Raw genomic sequence first — 25,380 nt, 5'->3', positions numbered from 1 at the left:
GTCTGCATCAGTTGAGATGATCAATTGAGTCCCCCCCCCACTTTATTCTGTTAGTTTGGCATATTTATTGATTCTTACATGTTGAACCATCCTTAAATACAATGAAAGCCTGTATCTTCCTCGTCTACCATCTAGCTGATGCCCTTGATGGCAAGGTTTGTGTAAGAATCTTAGAACCAGATACTCTTGTAGAGTTGAGTGTGCTGTGCATTAGTGGTGTCTGGGCTCAGTTGCATAGTCCACACTCTGAAATATCAGAGCTCTGAACTTTCTTTTACTTTTTTTCTTTTTGGTTTTATTTTTGTAACAGCCATACGGGTCATCCAAACTTTGTTTTGCATTTTTCTCATTTAATCTTTGCAATGATTATATGAGACAGATACTGTTCTCTCTCACTTTAAGGATGAAGAAAATTACACTCAGGTGTAGCAGTTTGTCCAGGGTCATGGTAGCTGTGGCCATGCACATTTTCCAGTCTGTGTCTTTTTCAGATCTCATGCTACTACACACTTATTTTTTTTCTATATTAACAGCCATTCACACAGAACTTTCTTGCTCACAAAGCATGCTCACATGCACTGCCTGCTTAACAGCAAACCACAAAGTGAGCAGGGCAGGATTATCAAGTGCACTTTGCAAGAGGCAGCTGGTTCTCAAGGAGATGATTTCCTAAGACCACCACCTCATGTCTATCAGAGAAATGATTTAATCAAGGTTTGCAGCCTTCAGAACCCATGCTTTCCTAACTGCAGTTGGAATCCTGTCTAATAATGCCAGCCCAGACCAGGGCATGGCATTATAAAGTAGATGAATAATTAAAAAAAACATTTTTTGCACTTTTTTATTTTCTTACATCATTGTTCATTTTTGTACAATATTTGATTTCTCCACTCAGGTGTTATCTCCATAAATCTCCCACCATCACATCACCCATGAACCATTACCACAGTCCCTTGTGCTCTTCCCTCCCCTGTTTTGATCTCTCTCCCTCCCCCTCCCCTGCTGTATGTCTGCTATTACCCACTTAATTACAGTGTCTCTACCTCATCTTCTCATCAAACCCTGAAAATATAAAAGTTGGAATGATGCCACAGATTTTTTTTCTCTCAAACTTATACAGCTGCCATTGTTAGAACTAGAGGGAACCTTAGACATGCTATGGACCAGTTTTCATATTATCTTCCACTAAATTAGCTCCAGAGAGCTCCTCAGGGAGCTGGCAGATTCTAATTTCATATTTTTAAGTGCCTTTGAATTTTTAAAAACTTCAGTTTAATTAAATATATGCATCACATATGTTACAAGCCAGATTTTAATATATTAGAGTGCCCTGGTGCTTTAAAGTACTGTCAGGTTAGGTGGTTTTCTGCAAGTCTCTCAATAAGGTTAAACTTCCCTGTGACCCTAAAATTCTTGTTTAAAAATATACGTAACTACTTCCTTGGGTTAGCTAGGTTTTTCAAATAGAGCAACCCATACCAAATAAAGGAGTAAGTTCTATCTCTTGCTTTTTTGGTGTTAATCAAAATTGCTCCATTGCTTTCATTGTCATTGTGATGAGTAAATATTACAAATTTGAATTTCAGATGAACTGAATTAAAATTTCCACTTGTTTCATACATTAAAATTCCATTTAACTTTGATTTAAATTTAAATTTCCATTAAAATTTTTTAATACACGTTAGGGAAGTTGACATATACTAGACACATATTATTTAAAAATCACATTTATTTAATATCACCTTCCATCTCATCAGACTCTTTAAATATTGGTGTAATCTTAAGCATATAAGGCAGATACAGTTTTCTAAGATTCAGATTTTTACTTGAAAGCTTGAATTTTTATCTTCTGCAACAAATGCTATTAGTTATTTTCCTTAAGTCACAAACTCAATCTGTTACTGGAAACAATCCTCTTGTTTGTGAAATAAAATATGGACTTTCTTTTAGTTACTATGGCTAATTTGGCCAAACATGTTTTCCCCTGAATTATGAATGTATGTATGTATGCATGCATGCATATATGTGTAAGTATCTGTCTATACATAATGTATTTATTTAGTTAGCTTGTTCATAAAATCCCAGTGTCTGGAAACCAGACTATCTGAGACTATCTGAGACTCAGATAGATGGCATTACATATCAAAGGACATTTACTCTCCTTGTGTTCCTAAGCCCCTATACTTTATCACCAGGAAATTTTTAGTGTTTAATCAGAAAAAAGATAAGTTCCACAGAATAAGGGAATTACAAGCTTTCAAAATAAACTAAAACATGAGGATAAATTTTTGCTCTTAAAAATTAAATGATAACTAACTCTACTCCTACCTCTAAAATTAGCAATTTATAGAGAACAGAACATTAAGTATTTTTAATGCTTTCCCTTACACTGAAGTCTTTTTAACATTTGTTCCTGTTGTGAGATAGACACATTACAGACTAAGAAAGAAAATTAAAGAAAGCAAATTTAGAATACGTAGTTTCTACATACATACTTTATTGTGACTTGTAAAAGTTCTTTTTCTACTTAATTATAAATTTGTTTATTTGTTCTGGTGCCAGAAAAATGTTTGGCATGGAATATTTCTGAATGAGAAAATGCAGAATCTTTCTAATACTTAAAGTTAAATAATATCATAAGGATATAAAAGGGAGAGTATTCTTTGCCTCTTCCCACATAAACCAAGCTGTTGCTTACTTCTTTGCTCTCTTTGAACTTTGATACATACTGTGTAGCAGTTGTGTTCATGAATACTGCTCAGTTAAATCATGAATTCTTTGAAGGTAGGTGTTGTGTCTTACTGCCCTGTAAATCCTTAGTACCTATCTTGGAAAAGAATAAATACTTAGTAAATGTGAGTGGGTGGTTGGGTCAGTGAGTGAATGAATAAATTGGAGACCAGCTTTGGAAAATGGAGTATTTGTTAATGACCAACATCTACACCTCAAATTACTCATGAGTATTTCTTGAAGATTTTATCTCAGCTTGAGTTTGACTCTCTTATAGGTTGTAAATGGATCATGGAGGAGAAAAAGCTGCTTTCTTTCCCCAGAATTCTCTAATACCCATCTGTTCTATGGGAATTATTTGTGAGCCTTAAAACTGTTTTCCCTTATTCCCCATTGGTCAGCTGGTTATGATCAGAAATGATATATCTCTTTGGGGGATCCTTAATAATTAGACAAATTCCTATCATCCTTTTTCTTTCAGTATTTTCAATAAATATGAGTGCCTCCTTGTGCCAGCTTTGTCCTAGGTCTTGAGAAGACAGTAATAAACAAAACAAAGTTATTGTCTATAGAGCTAATATGGAAAAATAGGCAATAAACAAATACATGTCAAGTACTCATAAATGCTGTGAATTAAATCAGGGTCAGGGAATAAAAAAATGATATTCTTAAAATGTAGCTTTATCATTCACATCTCTCAAAAAAGCCTATCAGCATGTTATATTCTCACACGGGGCGGGGGTTGGGGGAGGACAACTGATAAAGAAGTATGCTAAAAATACTGGTAAGGGTTATTTCTGATAATGGAATTACAGAAATTTTTGGGTTATGCTTTCACATATGTTTCCAAAGTATTCATTACCTTTACTCTTGGGGAGAAGAAAGTACTAATGAGGTCACATTTGCATTTAATGCAAACCTTCTTCATGTGCATCAAAGAAAGAAGCTGCTGAGACACTTGGGTGTCTCCCAAGTGATCTGACCATGGTAACACTTTCAGTTTCTGGAAAGGCCTCTGCTTCCTGTCACCTGTGATCAGTATCCTGTTATTTCCCCAGTTTGAGCAGAAGTGCTTGTCATTCATCCAAGATACATTTCCTAGTGTTTGGATCAATGCTGCATAGGTCATTTATTCTGATGCAGAAATATAGAAAAAAGTACAAAGCTTCATGTAGCATGTTCTTCATATAAAATTTCACATTTTATATTAATTTATTTCATAATGTGCATTTCACAATATTTCAGTCATATCCACCCTAATTCAGCACTGTTGCCAAATGTATTTTGATTCCTGTAAAAACTATGGTACAACAGCAGAAAAAAAGGATAAAGCAAATTTTTCAGCCCCTTCAGTAAATGAACCCAACTTTTTTTTTTCCTTCACCACCCTTCACCAATCAGGAGAGTGTCTATACCTTGCTCAGACTGCTACAAAACTGGGAGTATCACAGGGAGGAGAAAGAAGGAAAAGCCTGCTACAACAGCATGACAAGGCTGGACTCGATTCTGTGGGACTCAGCAGATATGTGTTAGTAAAAAGCGTTCTCTGTAACTAAAGCTATAGGATGTCCTGTACTCTGGACTTCTTACATCTTCAGGCTCAGAGTTGCTGCCCTAAAGGACTAATTTTCCTATGTTTTACCTACCCTTTTATTGTTCCCTCTATCCTATGACTGTCTTGGTAACAAAGCAAGCAAAAATAATAAATAAGAATTAAACACACATAAATTGAATTTTATTGTATTTCATTTCTTTTCATCAGTCTCTTTCATATCCTTTCTCATAAAAAAAAATATGTTTTCCTTCTCTTCTGTTTTTGTCCATGGCATACTCATTGTTGGAGGTAAGGGCACACTTTACACATTTAAATGGGTGAGTGGAAACACTTTTGCTTTATAACTACTTTGTACAAAGATGAAGAAGTTGAAAAACAATAAAGAGAATTTTTCTGTGCTGCTTTGTTTGCTCTGTCTTACACTTTCCTTGAGAATCTCTTCCCTGCTTCCTTTGATTCTTTCCTTTGTTTTCTCTCTACTTTCCTATATCAAGCAGCAATTCCATAATTATTTGACTTTATTGTAGCCTTTATATCTGAACAGGTGGCACCTGTCTTAAAGTATAATAGATCAGTTCATTCCAAATGAAAACATTAGTCCACTTGGTAAGTGCAATCAATATGATGGGGTAGATAGATTTCCATGCCTGTGGAACAGTGGTTAAATTATTACTTTTGCAATTATTGTTCTTTCTGCCTAGAATAGCTGTCTCTCCCCCACTTCCATCTGTTTGGCATACTCTAGTCCTTATGTGGAAGGCCTTACTCTGAAGTCATTACTTCTTTGATCTTTTTTCTTGATGCTCCCAGATAGTTAGTGACTTTTTTTTTTTAAGATTTATTTATTAATTTATATAAGCACTGGGTACAGTCAGAAGCGCGGGAAGGTGAGAGAATTCACCAGAACCAGAGCGGGGAACAGAACAGGCAGACTGGCAAAATACACTGCTGAGGGGAGCAGCGGGTGAGGCAGGAGAGGTCTGCATGCCATTGGGGACCCTCACCGGTGGCCGGGGATCAAAGAGTTGCTGCAGAGGCTGTGGGCAGCTTTGCAGCCCTGAGCTCAACCGCTGCGCCACCAGGGGCGGCCCAGTGGGTGACTTCTACTACAGGTTTTTCATCTCTTGCTAATAACTCATTTAAGATTGTTAACACCTCTCTCACTAGACTGTGAGCTTCTCAGGGGTAGGAACTGCGTCTTTCTCTTTTTTTGCATTTTGATTGTTCTTTCTTTTGGATTACCTTATTCCCCATTTTCAGCCTTGCAATTAAGTAAGGGTGACATATCAGTCATAGATAACCGTAATACAAATGAGAGTGCAATCAGTGCCACAAAGAAGGAGAAAATCTCTTCTTGCTGTGGAAATGAGAGATACTGAGGTTATCCAGCCTTTGTGGATGGGTTATTATTAAGAAGGACTTGCCAGCTATATTTGCAATTCATGCTGATCATGATTTTATAGTACTGAAAGACTTCATGAAAGCAGTCAGTAGAATGGCTGATTCCAAGAAGCTAGAGTCTAAATTGGACTACAAACCTGTGTAATTTACTATAAGGTTTTTGATAGCTGCATGACAAATTTTAGCTTAATGTAAAAATAAAATTAAGGAAAAGAATGTCTGTATTGGCAATGATCTCATTAAAAGAATAAAAATATGTAGGGATAATATTGCAAAAATTAGCATTTCAGTAATTCTACTTTTAGATTAGGACAGAAGAACTTTGTGTGTTTGTTAGTGTTGCTTATTTTAGCAGAAGTTATAAAAGTATGTTGAAATTTTTCATATTTGCTGTGTGAGCATTTTGTAAAACACTGAAGACAGTATGACATAGTAGTACAGGACAGCATTTCTTATCACTTATATCATTTGTTTTCCTCATCCTAAAAAGTTGAGTAAAATCTCTTTGATTCAGTTCTCCTAAAAAAATAAAAATAGGGCCTCTCTAGTGGCCTCAGGGTTGAATATCAGTGCTATCACCGCTACGACCTTAGTTTGATCCCCAGCCAGGAAGCTGAACACATATGGCAGTGCAAACCTCTCCTGTCTTGCTCGCTACTCCCCTCAGCAGTGTATTTCAAATAAATAAATAAATGAAATAAAAATAAAAAGGGCTCGAAGGATGAGTGTGAACATCAAATTTATGGTGTCTGATTGTTTTTGCTTTTTGATGTCTTTATTAGAAATAGTTTAAATGCATAGGAATTATTTGACACATATTCCAAAGCCTTAAGCATTTTACCTAGACTTAGTTAATCATAAAAGGAATACATAATGTAAAAGGAATACAATGTGCTAACTATGTGGACTTAGGCTTAAATTTAGAAGTTAATATTTGGAATTAGATAATTTTTATCTGAGTGTTACCAACCAAAGGAGGACATGAAATCTGATGTTTTTATGTCCTCTTAATTGATTTTCTTTATTTACTTTAGCCACAGACCCATTTGCTTCTGTTTTTGGAAATGAATCATTTGAAGATGGATTTGCTGACTTCAGCACATTGTCAAAGGTAATCTGCCATGATTTATGGGAAGCTAAAATATACTGTTTCCACCAAGGAGCAATCCTTCCTTTCAGTTATCTAACTTCTCACAGATAGTGCAGCTTGATTTCAATTAATCACAGTAGATGTTGATTTCAGATAGAAATAATATATAATTAAAGTAGACATTTCTATATGTAAAGACAGTGGTGACAATACAGGCAATTATAATTTTCTATTGTTGGCTCTGTTCACTTGGGTCTGCTCTGTCTTTAAACATGTTTCTTCCAGTTGAACTACACTTTCCCCTGTTGACTGCCTGGGGCCATAGGTGAAAAAATCTGAGTATTCATTTTATCCTCTGCATTAGTTACTTGATTCTATGTTCTGAGACTTTAGGGTCAGTATTAAAGATAATAAATATACATAGTCCAGCACTGTATGTGCACCACCAGTGTAACTCAGCTGGTTCAGGCCAAGAGAGAAAAAAATAGTGTATATATTATTGTTCATATTATTTGTTCTCACCTGGGCATTATACCTCCTCCTCAATTCCCATGGAAACATGTGACTAGAGAGACACTTGGTTTTCAAACTATGGGGAGAGGGGTATTCTTATCTAGTAGATAGGGTTCTGGGATGCTTTTTAAACATTCTACAATGAACTGTCCAGCCTCCCACAACACAGCATTATATCCAACCCAAAATATCAATAGTGCTACTGTAGGGAATCATTGGGCTAAATAGATCTAAACTCATAGTCTGGTTTATAATAGAAAAGTGAATACTTATCAAATAGAAAATCCAGAAATAAACCCACAGATTTATGGTCAACTAATCTTTGATAAAGGAGCAAAGAATATGCACTGGAGCAAAGAAAGTTTGTTCAGTAAATGGTGCTGGGAAAACTGGGTCGCTACATGCAAAAGAATGAAGTTCGACTACTACCTCACACCATGCACAAAAACCAACTCAAAATGGATTAAAGAACTAGACATAAGACCTGAAACCATAAAATATATAGAAGGAAATACAGGCAAAACATTCCATGATATGCACATCAAAGACATCTTTACAGACACATCATCCAAAGCAGTGATAGTGAAGGCAAAGATAAACAACTGGGACTACATCAAATTAAAGAGCTTCTGCACAGCAAAAGAGACAATAACAAAAACAAAGAGTGCCGGGGACCAGCCTCCAGCAAAACGTCTTGTCAGGGGTTCCTGAAAGGATGAGACGGCCTAGGCGAAAACGAAAGAACTGAAAACTTAAGGGCTGAGGGGAAGGGGATGAGGTAGAATGAGGAGACACTGACACTTGGTGAGGTGCTAGTATCTTCTGCCGAGAGACTCAGCAGGTCTTTATTTATTCATTATTAGTAATAATAATAAGAAAATACATTATCATGTGTAAAGCATAAACAATTAGTATATTATGTTTCCCATAGACTACTGGCCCCTACAGGTCTCAGCTAGACGGCAGCTTTCAAGGTTAACAGATAATAAACCAAACCTAACATTAAAGCTACTTATTTTTTCATTCAGACAATTATTTAAAACAGTGAATAACCGCCAGTGCATCCCTATCAGCTAAAGCCTAAGCATCAAAGGACTATTCTATTCACATGACCTTCAGCTGGAGACCAGCTGCAGTTCAGCTATCAGAACTTTTTCTACCTAGAAATTCCTTAACTCAAATAGCTTCATATTAAAAACTTTCCCAAGAAACTTCAAGAGAAAACAAAATAGAAGGACCTGCTATGATTATTGTATTGTAATGCTTGTCAGGCATATTCAATAAGTTGTCTTCCATTGTCAAGTAGGCCAAATTGTTTAATAATTAGTTTCTAATTTTCCATGCCGTTTATTTGCAATATACTGATGCATATAATATAGTGCCTAATGTACTTTTTTGGGAAATTTTTTCTTATTTATGACCAAGAACAGAAAGTGAAGGAATGTTACATCTTCAACCTCACGGTGTGAGGCACAAGGAATCTTCAGCCCCACGGTGTGAGGCCCTTTGGCTTCGGCCCCACGGTGTGAGGCCCTTTGGGCTTCACTGCTTGCCAGTGTCTTATCTGGCTGGGGCATCAAGGCCTCCTGCAGCACCTCCCCCTTTTTTGTTTTTGGCCATCATTTGCATAGTTTGCAACTCAACACGTGTCTGATTGATAGCACGGAAAAGCAATTTAATAAACAATGGGAAGAGTATCAATATAATTATGGTGACAAGCAAAACAACACCTAAAGTAATAAATGATGGGAACCAGGCGGCCTTAGTGGTATAATGTTGCAAGGAAGCCAGGAAGGAAGCAGCAACTTCTGCAGGTGTGGAGGAGGGGGCATGAGCTAAACTAATTGCCTTAATATTTTTCTGCAGAGCAGTAAGGTCCAGGGAAATGTTTGTATTATTTCAAACACCCAGTAAATGATTTTTGACATTATTTTAAGAAACAGAAGAAGAGTTATAAACATGTGAAGTGACACAAATTCATTTGTAATCAGAATGACATTTGGTAGTCAAATGCGTTTTTATGTGTTGAATTTGATTGCCAATATGTAAAAGTGATTCCTCAAGAACATTTAAACGAGCTTCAAACTTATTATCAATGTGGTCTTGGATAATCAAAGCGTGTGTGATGTTACGAGACAAATCATTAACATGGGAGGCAGTGTGAACTTGTTGCACGAGAGTAGTAGTAGAAACAGCAACAGAACTAATAATAGCAATAAGTGCCGTAATACCCAGTATAAGTGCCGCTACAAACCTTTTGGAGCGACGCAGTCCCTGTCCCACAAGCTGAAGAGTATACAGTCCAATGTCATCATACCACGGCTGTTGTAAGCTTACAGGGAGCATGACATAAGGAGGTTGATGTAAGATAACAAAAGTAGCTTTAGACAATGAGCCAACAGAGGTAATACAGTTGGTGAGAATGCAGTCAGTACAATTAACATGAAAAACATGGTGATGATAAGTAATGGTTAATAGTCTGGGGCCCTCAACAAGGAGGGTATAAGGGGGTCCCACACAAGCCCCTACGGTGGAAGCATTAACAGAATGTCCAGGTCGGCGAAAACGCACAGGTGAAGTGGCGGCAAGGAGGTGAAACAAGTCCGGGTATGCACGGGAACCATTTGAAGTGTTGACAATGTAGGCGGGAGTAATCCATCCCGCTGAATACCACCGGGTGACAGGTTCCAGAGGTGGAATGAAGTGATTCGACCGGTTGTAGATGAGAGCGTCCTGCAGGAGAAACCTATAGTCCTTGGGGACATTAGTGGCGGATGTACCTGCTCCAAGCACTGAAAAATCATAAACAGAAAGATTAGTCTGGTAAGGCTGGTAGCGAAGTCCTGCAGAGGGAAACGTACAAGTATGCCAAGTGGGAAATCCATGATCTCCGTCAATAGTATTCCGGGAGTCATCTGAGTTGTAAATTGAACAGGCTGGGAGAGTGGAGGACACTGAAACTCGAGCTATGTTTTCATTAGTGCTGCGAGGACCAAGGAGAGATAAAAGCAGTACCCATAAATCACGGTTAGGTCTGGAGGAGGAAGGCTTTTGGAGATCCTGTTTAAAAATACTTGTCATTAATAGGTAGGCAGCCAGGTAGTTGAGACTTTATATAGTCAAGATTAGATGTAAAACACATAGGAGGAGAATTCATGCATCCCTGAAAAGAAAAGTTATTAGTGCTTATAAACAAAACAAAAGAGTCTGAATCGTCACCTAGTAAATCAGAATAATTAGTGAACACACTGGGCAAGGGAAATCCCCAAGGAGTGGGATGGAGAAAGAGGGGATCCAGGATGATGTGTGCATCTTGCTGTACAAGTAGCTGTCGAGCATTAGAGGTTAGGTTTCTGAGCAGATTTCAATTGTCATGATAAGACGTCTTACAAACCCGAAGGTGGTGCAGGGAAGATGATGATCTTCCAGCAGGGGATCTGGAGCAATGGCATCTTGGAGGAGGTGGATAGGGTCCCAGAGGGCTGCACCTATGCATCTTGGGGCGATGTGTCGGTGAAGGCTTTTGAAACATGGTGTCGGATCAGTCTGTCAGGAATCCAAATTGGGCCATTTGAATTCTGTGGAAAGATATAAGCATAGCCTCTCCCATTTGTTAATAACACATTAGGGCCTTTCCATGTTCCAGAAATGAGATTTTTCCACATAGCTTGAGGTTTAGAGTCCAGTTGGTCAGGATCCCAATGTCTATTAATTGTTGACATTCCCTTTACTGTAATGAACACAGTAAATGGAAGGGTACTCATCCCTAAAGGATGACAAAACCATATCCACAAATTTTTGACATCAAGTCGGACTGTTTTTCATGCCCTGAGGGAGAACTTTCTATTCATCCTATTGAAACAGCCTTTTAAAATTTACTGATGGGACACTAAATGCAAATCTTTTACAGTCTTGGGGATGTAAAGGGATGGTAAAAAAGCAATCTTGCAAATCAATAACAATAACATGTTCATCTTTAGGGATGGCCACAGGTGATGGCAAGCCTGGTTGCAAGCATTCCATATCTTGCATAGTAACATTTATTGCTCTTAAATCCTGTAACAGTCTCCATTTTCCTGATTTTTTTTAACAATAAAAATTGGGGTATTTCATGGTCCTAAAATTAATTGATCTGTATTAATTGATCCTGTATTAGGTTTGTTACAACCTGTATTTTTTTCTTCTGTAAGAGGCCACTGCTCAACCCACACTGGTTTATTATCTTTCCAGGTGACTGGGTCGGCTGCAACTTGAGCAATGGCCCCTAGGTTAAATTTTGACCGTACCCCATACCGGCCTTAGCGCTTCTGGGAACTGGCTCAATTGGAGTTGTTCTCCCATAAAGATTTTTTTTTTTAATCCTTGGTCAGGGTGAAAGCCCATTTGCAACATTTGTGATGTAACTATATTATTAGGGCTGAAAATTAATGTTTCTATTTGCGATAACACAGCTCTTCCCCATAATGTCATAGAAAGGGAAGGAATAACATAAGGTTGAGAAGTCCCGGACACCTGTCCATTATTTTTATTTAAAATTTGAGAACTTTTTGCCACATTTTGTGCTGATCCCAGTCCAACCAAAGTAAAGGGCGTGGCTTTTGTGGGCCAGGTGTTAGGCTAATTATGCCCTGCTATGCAAGTAACATCAGCACGGTGTCTAACAATTCCTTAATTGCTTTTTTTTTTTTTTTTAAAATAGACATTACTAAAACTTTTAACAAATCATGATAGTGGTTTCTTTTTAGTAATCCAGAACACAAGGAGGTGCTTTGTGTGTTTGTCACCCCAAAATACTACTTTAAACATTGCAGTTTTTTAAAATTGACTTAAAAACAGTATAGCTTAGTTTCACTTGATAATGTTAATATGACAAAAAATTTACATATGTAAGTATATATATATATACACACACACACACACTTTTTTAGTCAAGAAAAGAAAAACACTTTAAAGATACATTTAAACAGTAAATTGTTAATATTTAACATAACTTTAATGCATATATGCTTTGAATTTTATGATAAAACTTGAACTAGTTCTTGTATATCAAAAATTTTTGCTCATGATCTTAAAATTTGTTTTTATGAGAACTTATATAGGCGCCGTTTATGATTAGTCCTCCGGAGGTAAAAAACAAAACAAAACAAAAACACAAAAGCAGACACAAACAGACACAGAGATTTCTTGATATACATTTAAAATTTTGGCCATGTGTATATATTTAAGACATAGTTATTTTACCAATATGTGTGAAGATACTGAGGTTTAGAATTTTGCTCAAAAATGTCTGTATTACCACTTTATATTTTACCAGGTTAATTAGTTTTAACAAGAAACTTAACTTTTCACAGGTCCAATAAGTAAATTTAAAAGCTTTATTCAACCAATAAGTATTTTGTGTAGCTTGTTAGCAAGTCAAAAGTAACTCAACAGTTTTTGCCTAAGACAATTTAGACTTTAAAATCAGAGAAACACAGGGAAATAGAACTATTTTTGTACAATGAACCAAAATAGTTTTTTTAAGGTGGACAATAGAAAAGTTTAGTCCCCCACAGCAGGAAGACAGTAGAGACCTGCCAGTGATCCCAACACTGGAGAAAAAGTCCAGGCAGCTGCTTGTTGAGATCAAGGGCAGCCCCCACCAGCCCATTGCAGTGGGTTTATATTATTTTAATAAAAACCTTTTAGTCATATTATAGTCATATAATCTTACATAGTCATATTTAACCATTTTCTATCACTTTACCAATTGTGAATGAACTTTGAATACTATTATTTAGAAATGCCTTATTTATTTATTTATTTTAAAAGAAACAACGGCAAAACTCCACCAGGGGGAACCTAGCCTCCTCCCCAAATAATTAACAGGAAAAGATTGGAGCATTTTTTCTTTCATTTAAGATTATGACACATTATCTCTTACTTGTTTTTGAGTTTTTATTTTTATCTCAACAATTTTAGCCAAGTCGGGGCTGGAAATTTGGGCTGGATTTTGGAATGGTCTCATAATTGGGAGCCGATGCCTCTGCAAAGAGGTCAGTACTAGCTCTAGAATCAAGTTTTGGCTTTTGAAAAACAATTTCACTATCCCAAGAATCCTGATCACTTTCTCTAATACTGTTTTGTTAATACGGGGCTGTCAGTTGAGTCCTCTTTGATGTCCTTTAGGCATGCAGACAGCCATAATTTTCTTCTGTCATTTTAGAAATCAAGAACAACACATCTCAACAAAATTTAGGAAACTAGCCAATTGCGCATGAGAGGTCTTAAGGCCTCTCTTAACAAGTATACTTAGATCAATAAAGAGTCCTCTTTCCTTAGACTCAATATGGCCCAATGCTTCTCAACGATAAGACACTCACTCGCCTTATCACGTAATAAGACACTCACTCGCCTTATTACGGTTCTGACTTACTGCTCCCCTCAAACCTGCTTTCTCTACAGGCGGGTATGCGCCCTACCCTATGGAGCAGATCCTAGCCATCCCCGCACGGGAAAGAAATCTTACCTTTCAAGTCCCTGCTCCGGGCGCCACTTGCCGGGGACCAGCCTCCAGCAAAACGTCTTGTCAGGGGTTCCTGAAAGGATGAGACGGCCTAGGCGAAAACGAAAGAACTGAAAACTTAAGGGCTGAGGGGAAGGGGATGAAGTAGAATGAGGAGACACTGACACTTGGTGAGGTGCTAGTATCCTCTGCCGAGAGACTCAGCAGGTCTTTATTTATTCATTATTAGTAATAATAATAAGAAAATACATTATCATGTGTAAAGCATAAACAATTAGTATATTATGTTTCCCATAGACTACTGGCCCCTACAGGTCTCAGCTAGACGGCAGCTTTCAAGGTTAACAGATAATAAACCAAACCTAACATTAAAGCTACTTATTTTTTCATTCAGACAATTATTTAAAACAGTGAATAACCGCCAGTGCATCCCTATCAGCTAAAGCCTAAGCATCAAAGGACTATTCTATTCACATGACCTTCAGCTGGAGACCAGCTGCAGTTCAGCTATCAGAACTTTTTCTACCTAGAAATTCCTTAACTCAAATAGCTTCATATTAAAAACTTTCCCAAGAAACTTCAAGAGAAAACAAAATAGAAGGACCTGCTATGATTATTGTATTGTAATGCTTGTCAGGCATATTCAATAAGTTGTCTTCCATTGTCAAGTAGGCCAAATTGTTTAATAATTAGTTTCTAATTTTCCATGCCGTTTATTTGCAATATACTGATGCATATAATATAGTGCCTAATGTACTTTTTTGGGAAATTTTTTCTTATTTATGACCAAGAACAGAAAGTGAAGGAATGTTACATCTTCAACCTCACGGTGTGAGGCACAAGGAATCTTCAGCCCCACGGTGTGAGGCCCTTTGGCTTCGGCCCCACGGTGTGAGGCCCTTTGGGCTTCACTGCTTGCCAGTGTCTTATCTGGCTGGGACATCAAGGCCTCCTGCAGCAAAAGAGAAACCCTACCGACTAGCAGAACATTTTTGCGCACAACACTAATGATAAAGGACTGATCACAAAAATCTACAAAGAGCTGATGAGACTCAACAAAAACAAAGAAAATAATCCAGTGAAAAAATGGGCAGAAGAGCTAAAAAGAAACTTCTCTGAAGAGGAAATGCAAATGGCCAACAGGCATATGAAAAAATGTTCAACATCACTTGTAATGAGGGAAATGCAAATCAAAACTACAATGAGATACCATCTTACACAAGTGAGAATGGCACATATTAAAAAAACTAGCAACAACAAATGTTGGCAAGGGTGTGGAGAAAAAGGAACTCTCCTGCACTGCTGGTGGGAGTGCAAAGGGGTCCAACCACTATGGAGAGCTATGTGAAGATTTCTTGACCTACTAAACATAGAGCTTCCATATGATCCAGCAATTCCACTCCTAGGTATTTACCCAAAGGACACAGAAACATTAATTCCAAAGGGAACCTGCATCCCTGTGTTTATAGCAGCACTATTTACAATAGCTAAGCTATGGAAACAACCCAAATGCCCAAAAATAGATGACTGGGTCAAGAAGATGTGGTACATATACACCATGGAATATTACTCAGCAATCAAAAAAGATAAACACATGCAGTTTGCAGCAACATGGGTGGAGCTAGAAGGGATCATGCTCAGAGAAATAAGTCAGAAAGAAAAAGAAAAATACCAGATGGTCTCACTCATAGCAGGAATTTAGAAAACCTAAATAAGAGACCAGGAAAAAGACTAATCAATGCAAAGTAATAATCAAAATCAACAAGAAACTATAAACCAGAGACATACTGGTGGGGGGGGTTAGGGCGGGGCAGGGAGAGGAAGAACTAGAGTCAGAATAAGGGGGGGTGCAATTGTATGGGGGATATAACCAAAATGAAAATGCATGCATTGTACAAAGATGAAAAATGAGGTAAGAATTATATAAAATAAAATATTAAAAAAAGTGAATCCTTTATTATTCCATGTATTAGAAAGTCAGGGTCTTCAGACCCATATTAAGACCATTCTATAGGATTAGTTTGCTTTAAACATTGACGTTTCAAGTTGCCTTTAATGTTTTTCAAGGTGCTATTTGAGTTGGGGAGGGGGGCATTACTTATAAGTTTTTCCTTTATGTGTACTGGGAAATGTAGAGTTGGTTTTTCAGGGCAGTGGGGTGGTGGTGGTTATCATTCTGAATCAGATATGCATTTGTGGAAGGACATACAGTACCTTTAAAAATTTTTTTTTTTTATTTTTGTGTTGCCTAAAGCTTTACAAACATTTCATCCAGAATTGGTTTGTTTTGGTATGTTTGGCTATTGCTCTTATTAAGTGGTGATATTTTTAATCACTACTCATTTAGAACTTTTTTTAAAATTTCTCCTTTTTGACCCTGAATGGAAAAGTTAACATGTCAGTGCTGTCAGAACTGAAATAAATAAAAGCTGCATAATACCTAAGATTATTCTTCCAAATTCTTCATGACCCTGTTTTGCTTGATTGGTGTAATATATATAGTGATGTATAAACATTTCTTCTCAAAGGTCAACAATGAAGATCCTTTTAGTTCAGCCACATCAAGCTCTGTCAGCAATGTGGTCATTACAAAAAATGTGCTTGAGGAAACATCAGTCAAAAGTGAAGATGTACCCCCAGCACTGCCACCGAAGATTGGAACTCCAACGAGACCCTGCCCACCACCACCTGGTATGAGAGTTGATGCCTTTTCCTAAATCAATTATATGCTTTTTCTTTTTGAATAATGTTTGAGCCTCATTTATAGACTTACATAAAGGGCACCTTGAATGAAATGGGTCAAAAAACATGGTAGAAGCCTGCTGCTGTCATTTTTTTTTTTTATCTCAGTACAGAATTATAGACTTACCCTAAGAGGCTAACATGTGTAATGATCATGAAATACTTTTCTGGCCAGAGTTAATTTTTAAAAAACCATGTTAGAGAGATAGTTAATGAAAAAAGGAAAGAATTGATGGAAATCTCTTGCTTTTTGGACGCTCATTGGTTGCCATATGAACAACAGCATATTACTGCACTTCAGTGTTTTAATTGATTTCTGTAAGATTAATTTAAAGTCCCCTTCCTGCTAAATAAGAAGTCTTCCTTAGATCCTTTACCACAACGGTATATGACCTTTAGTATCTAGAATTTAGCAATATTGAGGTTTAAAGGAAAGGATTGTTTTTCTTGAAGGAAAATAGGGTTTTACCTCACTTAACAAGAGACTCCTTTATTTTGTAAAAGTGACTGTTTTGATCCAGGGACAAGTTCTTAATATTTTTATTGCTTTTATTTTGTTTTTAATGAAGGTAAAGTTCATGAGAAGTGACTAAAAATGTAATTCCCCAAGTAGTTGTAGTGTTTGGCTGCTAAATGAGGACACACATCTAGTATTTGTTTTGGTCACATATCATTCTTAGTAAATTTTCAGCTCCGGTAGCCCCAGTGTTTATAAATTATTATTCTTACCTTTTCCTAATAACCTGTCTTTCGATGGTATTTCTTGGGAAGATGATTTTTTCTCCTTTTATTTAAAGAATTGTATGTATAATTGTTAGTACTCAGTTATCTGTTGAAAAATCACATAAACAAGGGAGTTCTATCTTATAGGAGGAAAGTAGCTTATGTCATACATTGTTAAAAGATAAAGTTTTTATAATATATTAAAAAAAAGAGTTCGCTTTAAGTTTTACACCTGTATGATAATGCTCATAGGTTATTTTTAAAATCCTGATTAAAATAATATATTAGTGTTTTAATGAAAGCTAAGCCTCTTCAGCAAATGTTAGTGTATTTTACTATTGAAAGATCAGGGAAAGAAAGGTGGTTTGTTGGAGAGAGCACTGACCACTGGGTTCTAGTCTTGGATATGCTCTGGCTAGCTGTGTGATCCTGAGTGTGTAATTTCATAAGTCTGAGCCCCAGATGTCCAGGTGTTAGATGGTAACAGTAATTCTAATTTTGCCTACTTCACAGGGTTGTTGGAAGGATTGGTTGAGATCTGAGATAAGAAAATCTTGTAAGCTGCTGTGATGATAGAAAAATCTGTTATTGGAATTGCTATTACCTGCTTAATACATTTTAGGAAAAATATATTTTAAGATATTTAACACCTGTTCTTAACTTTTCTTCAAGAAGTACTAAGTTTAAGACAAACTTTAAAATCAGACAACTTGTTTGAAAATGGTGATGCATTAATTTTTCAACAGTATGCTATTGTTTGGTGAAAAATTAGTTTGTCAGCAACCACAAAGATTTTGGCCCTGGTCTTCAAAACATTCTCTTTATTCTTCAATTTTAATACCATAGATGGCAAAAAGTATGTGGGGTAGGCCAAGGTAATTTTTCACTTCATGCTCTCACATGTGTAGGTATCAAAAAAAAAAAATCTGAAGAATTTTGGCATTTCTCAAAGGTCATTTGCACTTACTGCTGCTAGTGGATGAATATTAAGAATCAGGTTAAGGTTGTAACAGCAGAGATCATTTTTGTCGGTATTCTGTCATTCTCTTCCTGTTATATCTTTTACTTTCTTGTTGGGAACATGCTGCTTCGGGGAAAAAATGTTTATTTACTCTCTGAACAAAAATATGATTCTTGGCCTATCCCCTTCTTCTTTGCTACTTTTTTCATTTAGCTACATAAAGCTAAATGTATTCGAGAATACATTTGAGAGGTTGTGTGTGATAAATTTGAGGACAGATAGTTGGTGTGGTCATTTAAGACCATATTAAGAATGTTTCAGGTACTCATCCCCATCCCCAGATCTTTAATAGTCCCTGTATTCATGTTCTTGTGTGTTTGTGTTTGCAATCATATTTGCTGGTTGAGTTAATTGTAATGATTTTGATCCAGGGAAAAGACCCATCAACAAATTGGATTCTTCTGATCCCTTTAAACTGAATGATCCATTTCAGCCTTTCTCAGGCAGTGATAGTCCCAAAGAAAAAGATCCTGATATGTTTTGCGATTCATTCACTTCTTCTTCTACTACTACCACTACAAATAAAGAGGCTGACCCAAGCAATTTTGCTAACTTCAGTGCTGTAAGTACTGTGAATGAATGGGCTGTTTGGGGGAAATCTTTCCATTTACAATTTGAAGAGCTTTCAAAGTTACTTTGGAGTCTGCCAATTTTGCATCATTTCAACTAAATTTACCTACATAGTGAAAATGATCTTCATTCTTCCCCCAACTCAAACCTCTGGTTCTGTTTTGATGGTTCTGTAATGATTCCATTGCACAAATGATTTTAAGTAGTCTTAGTTCTTGAGATATATACAAGTTGTTTTATAAACCCTTCTCTTGGTTTTTTAAACCATATTTAAAAAAAAAAATCCAGACAGTTACTGTTTTTTGGGTGGTTATATATGAGTGTCGTTTGCTGCTAGCTCATTGACTGAATACTGCCAGTGATGAGCTTCTGTACTTGTAACTGTATGTGTGATTGTGTATCAAGTTGCAGTGATTTCTGGAGACTAGTCAGTAACTATTATGTGAAAAGATAGCAACAGGAATTCTTTGAATAGAAAGTAAAACTCTGGTTTTATATAGTAGCACTTTATAAATGTGAAGGTCAGTTTTATAAAGTAAATATGTTGTCATGAACTAAAAATCTTTAATTATTTGGAGGACTCTAATTCACTAGCCACCTCTGTTTACTCTGCATTCTCTCAGCGCTGACTACGGTAGGCAGACCAGTAAAGACAATGGGAGGATGCTGTGAAATGGCATAGGCTTGGTTTTAAAGATCTTAGAAATGGGGCAACCTACTACAGCAGCCCTACTCGGGAGGGATAAAGAGCATTGACATATATTCCATTATTATTCAGAGAAAAACAAGGTGTTGTTTTTCTTTTTTATAGAATTCTTAGTGTAGCTAACAAAATTCATTTTCCCAGATTTTTTTTTTTTTTTTTCAGGCAAAATGCCCTTCATTATCACTGTCTGTTCTCTAACAAAGGGATTTTCTTCTGTGTAAGCCCTTGCAAACATTTTGGAAATAGCAAATCCAGAGGCAAGGTAACCCTGACCAGAGTTGGCCTAGTCTCTCCTTCATTATAACATTGGGTCACTCAACCATTCACTTTACCCCTGCAGCCATTTCTAGATAGAAAGGAGGTAGGCAGGAGTTTACATGCTACTATGACAGATAGATTAGACTGAGTATCAGCTTTTGAAATTGTACTCGGTTCCATGACCTCTGGATGTGAAGGAAAATAAGTGTCAATATTTTGAATGTTGGAAAATAGTCTCAAAATTATACTGACTTAACTTTTATTAGATGGAATTTGAGTTGTTTCAAGTGGAGAATTCTTCTTAGGAGATTATAATCCTCTTAATATAATAACTGTAATAAAATAACCTTTTGAGAGTTTGTGGCAGTTAATATCTTAAAAATGGTTTCTGCAAGTCAAAACCTGGTTGCAGTGAGTCCTGAACAATAGTTAAGTCATTTTGCCTATTTCAAACTATGAAATCTCAACATAGTATAATACAAAGCAGCTCATAACAAAAATGTTTTCCTTTTTTCATTATGAAAGATTTTTCAGTACTATAAGTTTCAAAGACCCTCTAATTCTCTGTGGAAAAGATTATTTTCAAAAGCTTTTTATTTCATCCTTTTATAGTATTCTTCTATATGACAGAAATTGAAGCCAAGTAGAACTTTATTATTTAGTATCTGCCAAGGTTTCTGTGTGGGGTGGATAAAAATATTTCCCTAACCTAATAATTACCAGTGTTAAAGTTTTATTTAGACTGGGTCAAAACGTTCTCAGAGCCTGCCAAAATCTTTATAATATATTAAAAATATACTTTGTCTACATCTTCTTTCATATACCTAGTGCTTCTATGTTTAGAAAATGGCATATTTTTTGCTTCATAGTTTTTCTGTGCCTGAAGAACTAGAATAAGGTAGGAAATCTGCAGTGGGATTAAGCTGAAAATGATTTATAATGTAAAGATTCTCATTAAAGTTGAACTAATAAATGTTTTTGCATCAGTAAACATTTTGTAAAAGTCTTATTAACCCTCTTCTGTTTTTATATATAATTCATCTTAAGTGTTTCTGTGTTTTTTAAATTATGCTTTTAACATGTATTTTTATAGATTTCCTTTGTATATACAGCAGTACTTTTTAAATTTAAACCACAATTTAATATGACTGGTAAAACTAAGAATAAAAATATAAGTAACAAGACTGTTCCTAGAGTCCTTCAGATTAAACAAGTATTAGTGCCCTTTTGTAAAACTGTTTTTCCCTTTTTTAAAAATTTGTTTTATTCATTCATTCATTTGTCTTTTATGTGCAGTATCCCTCTGAAGAAGATATGATAGAGTGGGCCAAGAGGGAAAGTGAGAGAGAGGAAGAGCAGCGGCTTGCCCGACTGAGTCAGCAAGAGCAAGAAGACTTAGAACTGGCTATTGCACTCAGCAAATCTGAGATATCAGAAGCATGAAGAATTCTCCTGTCGTTGTCAACCCTACAATATTCTTCCTGATTACTGAAGCTATTTACAGTGTGTTTCAAAACTACCTATGAGCATGGGAATACAAAAGGTTTGAGATTCCTGTAAATGTGACAAAAGTTTGTCTTTTTTTGGTTTTTTTGGGTTTTTTTTTTTTTTTTTAAACTCCATTTCAGATTTGTCTTTCCCCGCCCCTGTAAAAGCAGTAACCCAGTCAACTTCCTGTAGGTCCCTCTTCTGGTGTGCATTTACTGTGAGCTCTTGCCTGCCTATGCTACTTTTACTTGTAAAGCTAGAACATTCAAGCTTCTGCCTTCTGGAGTATCAAAAATAGTTTCACCCCTGTGCTACTCTTGTTCTATAGTTATTCTGGTGATAGCTAGTGGTGTTCTTAAAGTTTGCAGTATTCTCCCCTGATTTGAGTGATTGAGGATGGGGAAAGGAAAGAATATACTATTTTATGATAGTACAAATTGGCTAATTTAAAGTGCATGTTTTTATTTCCTCACAATAAAAATACTTTTTAGTTTGCTGATAAAGAAAGAAAAATATTTTGCATAAATATTTTGCATTAACTCCACTATTGAAAAAGGGATGCTTTTAGGTTGAACCATTATAGTTTCAGACTCATTTTTTTTCCTAAATAAAAACATTAAAGCCTCATGCGTGAAACATATTAAAAAATGTTTTTCTCTGAATTTAAAGAACTTTAGGTAAATAGATACCTCTCCATAATTTTAAGTGCTAGACAGTGGAGAAAATTTACCACTTAAGACATACCCTTGAGTGTAATGTAAGCAAAACTCCTAATTTGGCCACCATTCTGCTTTTGCCATGGCACTGCCCTCTTTATTTCTTTCTGTACTTTTGCAGAAGAAACTTTAGCAAGCTAGAACTGGAAGGTACTTTAATTTTTTGTATGTATTTTTGTTTCCTTTAATGAATGCTCAATTACTTGAAATGTAAAAACTCACTGAATACAAATGAAAAAGTGACATGTATTAAATCATATTATTGCTTTTTGTCCATCTTCATGGTCAGAATAGTTTATTCTCTTCATGTTTTCCACCTGTAAAATTGGCAGACTAGCAAAAAAAATTCTTGTGTTTTCATTTGGGAGCAAAGAGACAACCAAATAATCAAAGCTGTCCATGTGTTAAAAGCCCATCTCTTGTAAAATGGACCTCGCAGACAAGCTGAATTTGAAATAGAATATGAAGGAGGCTGTAAATTGTAGAGTAATCTTAATTTTTTTTAACATCACTTACTGAGTTAGATAATATACTGAATATCAAGATAAAGAAAAATGCACCTAAAAACAAATTAAAAGTCTCCTTGGTCATCAAGTTGAGGTGGTTTTGATCTGTGTTAGAGTAATTTATTGCCTAACCTATGAATAAATTTCAAAATATCCAATTCATTTCTTCTTGAAATGGTGCTTTTTTTTCTCTCCATGCACAATTGGACAGCTACAGTTTAAAACAAACTTAAGCCACTTTCGTGCACTGCTAACTTTTTTCTACTTTTATAAATTGAAACATTTTGGCATAAAAGTCATACTTATGAAGCAAGGGCTGAATCATAATCAAAAGATTTAATTTTGATAAACTAGTCTAGTGACCTAAGGATATACTACAAAAGTTGATAGAGAAGAAAGTGTTGGGAATTGTGATAGGTAGTGGTTTTGGGTTTCTTCTTCCCCTTACACATCAGGAAAAAAGGTAAGTTGACTTGAACAACCTTCTTTTGCACTGGGAAAATTAACAGATGTTGGAAAAGCTTTTAAAAATTTTTTTAATTAAAAAAACACTCTGGAAAATATTAAATATCTGTAACTTATAAACACCAACAACTTTCAATGTAATAAGTGTACCCTAATCTTATGTATGTTTAACTGGATTACATTACTATCTTTTGTTAAAATATGTATACTCAGTGGACCAATATAAAATTAAAGTATGTATATATTATATAAATATATATATATCTAACTATATCTCCATGCTCACTTGTGTAGGATGAATGGCTTAGAGTTGTTTGTGATTATATTTTACTTTGTTGAGTCTGGCTCCAAAGCCTGTGCTTTAAAAGAACGCGTAAGTAGTATTCCTGAGAGCTAAGTAGCACTACTTACAAAGTTTTAACCATCTTCTAAGACTTAATCAGGTTTGTTTGGGCTGTCTATAGAATTTTCTCTTGTTTCAAGATTCTGAATTGTAGCCTGTAATTTTGAGAACAGTAAACTTCAAGCATAATAAAGCATTCTAGCATACCTCCTATTTGAAATGGAGTTTTGCATGGCTCTCTCTTATGCCCATGCTGTGTTTAAGGATAGAGGGCAGGTCTACAATTAGCACAGGTTAAAATTCTGGATTGGAATAATAAATGCTCAAATAAATACTACTTTTAGTTTATTATGTCCTGTTTTTGTGTAAGATAGGAACTGTGTATGCATAGTGCCTGAAACATAGGTGGCTTTGTGTATATTTGCTGAATGAGGATTTGTGACATGGACTCCGGGAGGGCACTGTGGTATAAACCTTCATATAATTCTGGGATTGAATGCCTGGGCTTACCTTGTTTTGTTTATCTTGTTTTATCTCTTTTGTGTGAAACAAATTTGCTTATAAAAAATAGTAGGAATGTGACTGATAAATAACAATATGTATTAAGCTCCAGGCAGGATCCTTAATCCTTTCCATGTATTAGGTCATTTAATCCTCACAGCAACAGTAACCCTATAATATGTTGGTACTATTATTTCCATTGTACAGAAGAGGTAACTTAGCTAAGTTGGCCAGAGTGCAGCTAAGTGGCAGAGCTAGAATTTGAACCCTGTGCTAGCACCAGGGTTTAACCATTACTCTCTATTTCTGTTAACAGTGAGAAACCAGTGAAGATGTATCACAGATAGAGTAATCCATTTAATGCTTACTAGGATTTAGAATGGCTTCTGACACGTGAAAACATTCAGCCATTGTTAGCTGTTAATAGTTTTTACCATAAATGATAAATATATAGATGGCCAACCTTGCTTTTATTAAAGAAATACAAGTTTTATTTATTTTTTTTTTAAAGATTTATTTATTTATACATGCACTGGGTACAGTCAGAAGCGCAGGAGGGTGAGAGAATTCACCAGAGTCAGAGCGGGGAGCAGAGCAGGCAGAAGGCCCGAAATGCACTGCTGAGGGGAGCAGCGGGCGGCAGGAGAGGTCTGCGCGCCATGTGGGCCCCTCCCCAGTGGCCGGGGATCGAACCGGCGCTGCTGGAGGCTGCGGGCAGCTTCGCAGCCCAGCGCTCAACCGCTGCACCACCGGGGAGGCCCAAGAAATACAAGTTTTAAAATCACAAAGCTGAGAAAAATGAAAAATGATTCATCAGTGCTTGCAAGACTCCCCCCCAAAAAAAATACTTTAAAAAGTAGGCAAAGAGTTTTTGAAGACTTCATTACACCCGCTGAAGGGACAGAGCATTCAAAAGGCAGAGCCATGGTTATATATAAAGACAAAAGGGTAGGGTGTGGTACAGTCGCCTAGCAAGCAACAAGAATTGAAGTAGTTCATTGTGACTCGAGTTTAGGCTAGTTGACAAAAGAGAGGAGTATTGTATGTAGTGAAAGATATCATTGGTACTGATTTGGAAGGGTTGCTGTAGGAGGAAGTCTGTTAAGGCAGGAAGAGCAGAAAAACAGTTTGAATCATTCATGTGACTGTGGCTGAGACTTGAGGTCAGCGGATCGATTTAGGAGAATAGGCCTTTAATTGTGATTACGTAGATGTAGGTGGTGAAGTGAAAGGAGTGCTTCACAAACTTTAGCAAACATCAGGAACTCCTGGAGGCTTGTTAAAATACAGACTACATGTCCAGAGTTTCTGATTTCAGTAGGTCTAAAGAGGGACCCCAACATTTTAACTTCTAGTTAAGTTCCCAGGTGATGGTAAAGTTGTTGGCCCAGAGACCTCACTTTAGAGAAATGCTAGTATATAGAGGCTAACTTCCAAGTTTTTTTTTTCCTGCTGCAAGTTTTATTAAATTTCATTTATTTTGCAATGCTGTTGCACCTTGTCATTCTTATTTGACCTATGGATTGGATTTTGCTTCACGATGTAAA

General features: G+C 36.3%; 2 protein-coding genes across 8 annotated transcripts in view; one reads left to right on the top strand and one right to left on the bottom strand.

Moving 5' to 3' along the window:
* EPS15 (epidermal growth factor receptor pathway substrate 15) overlaps window positions 1–24,300 on the top strand; it is a 123,498-nt gene extending 99,198 nt beyond the window's left edge. For 2 of the 4 annotated variants that reach the window (XM_037500322.2, XM_054691504.1), the window contains exons 22-25: window positions 6,721–6,797; window positions 16,323–16,485; window positions 18,652–18,842; window positions 21,111–24,300. In XM_037500322.2, the coding sequence (XP_037356219.1) occupies window positions 6,721–6,797; window positions 16,323–16,485; window positions 18,652–18,842; window positions 21,111–21,257 (578 nt within the window). In that variant the 3' untranslated portion in view covers window positions 21,258–24,300. Of the gene's footprint in view, window positions 1–4,131; window positions 4,476–6,720; window positions 6,798–16,322; window positions 16,486–18,651; window positions 18,843–21,110 lie in introns of those variants that run through there. The other 2 variants (XM_037500320.2, XM_037500321.2) reach the window with 2 other exon arrangements.
* Window positions 7,947–14,727, bottom strand: LOC119236487 (uncharacterized). Of its 4 annotated transcripts, none has more exons than XM_054691506.1 (2): window positions 10,684–14,727; window positions 7,947–10,452 (listed from the first exon to the last, which is right to left on the bottom strand). In XM_054691506.1, exon 2 carries the CDS (start codon window positions 10,368–10,370, stop codon window positions 9,267–9,269), a length of 1,104 nt encoding a protein of 367 aa, XP_054547481.1. In that variant the 5' UTR covers window positions 10,371–10,452; window positions 10,684–14,727; the 3' UTR covers window positions 7,947–9,266. The 4 variants fall into 4 exon arrangements, with proteins under 4 accessions (XP_054547481.1, XP_054547482.1, XP_054547483.1 ...); XM_054691507.1 differs by having other exon boundaries at window positions 7,947–10,867; window positions 13,798–14,727; XM_054691508.1 differs by having other exon boundaries at window positions 7,947–10,835; window positions 13,798–14,727.
* Window positions 24,301–25,380: the final 1,080 nt, after the last annotated feature.

This window comes from Talpa occidentalis, unplaced genomic scaffold (assembly GCF_014898055.3).
Source record: "Talpa occidentalis isolate TD23 unplaced genomic scaffold, MPIMG_talOcc4v2.1 talOcc4.9, whole genome shotgun sequence".
NCBI lineage: Eukaryota > Metazoa > Chordata > Mammalia > Eulipotyphla > Talpidae > Talpa > Talpa occidentalis.
Note: the sequence above shows the minus strand (reverse complement) of the source record. Positions and strands in the feature narration are given on the sequence as shown.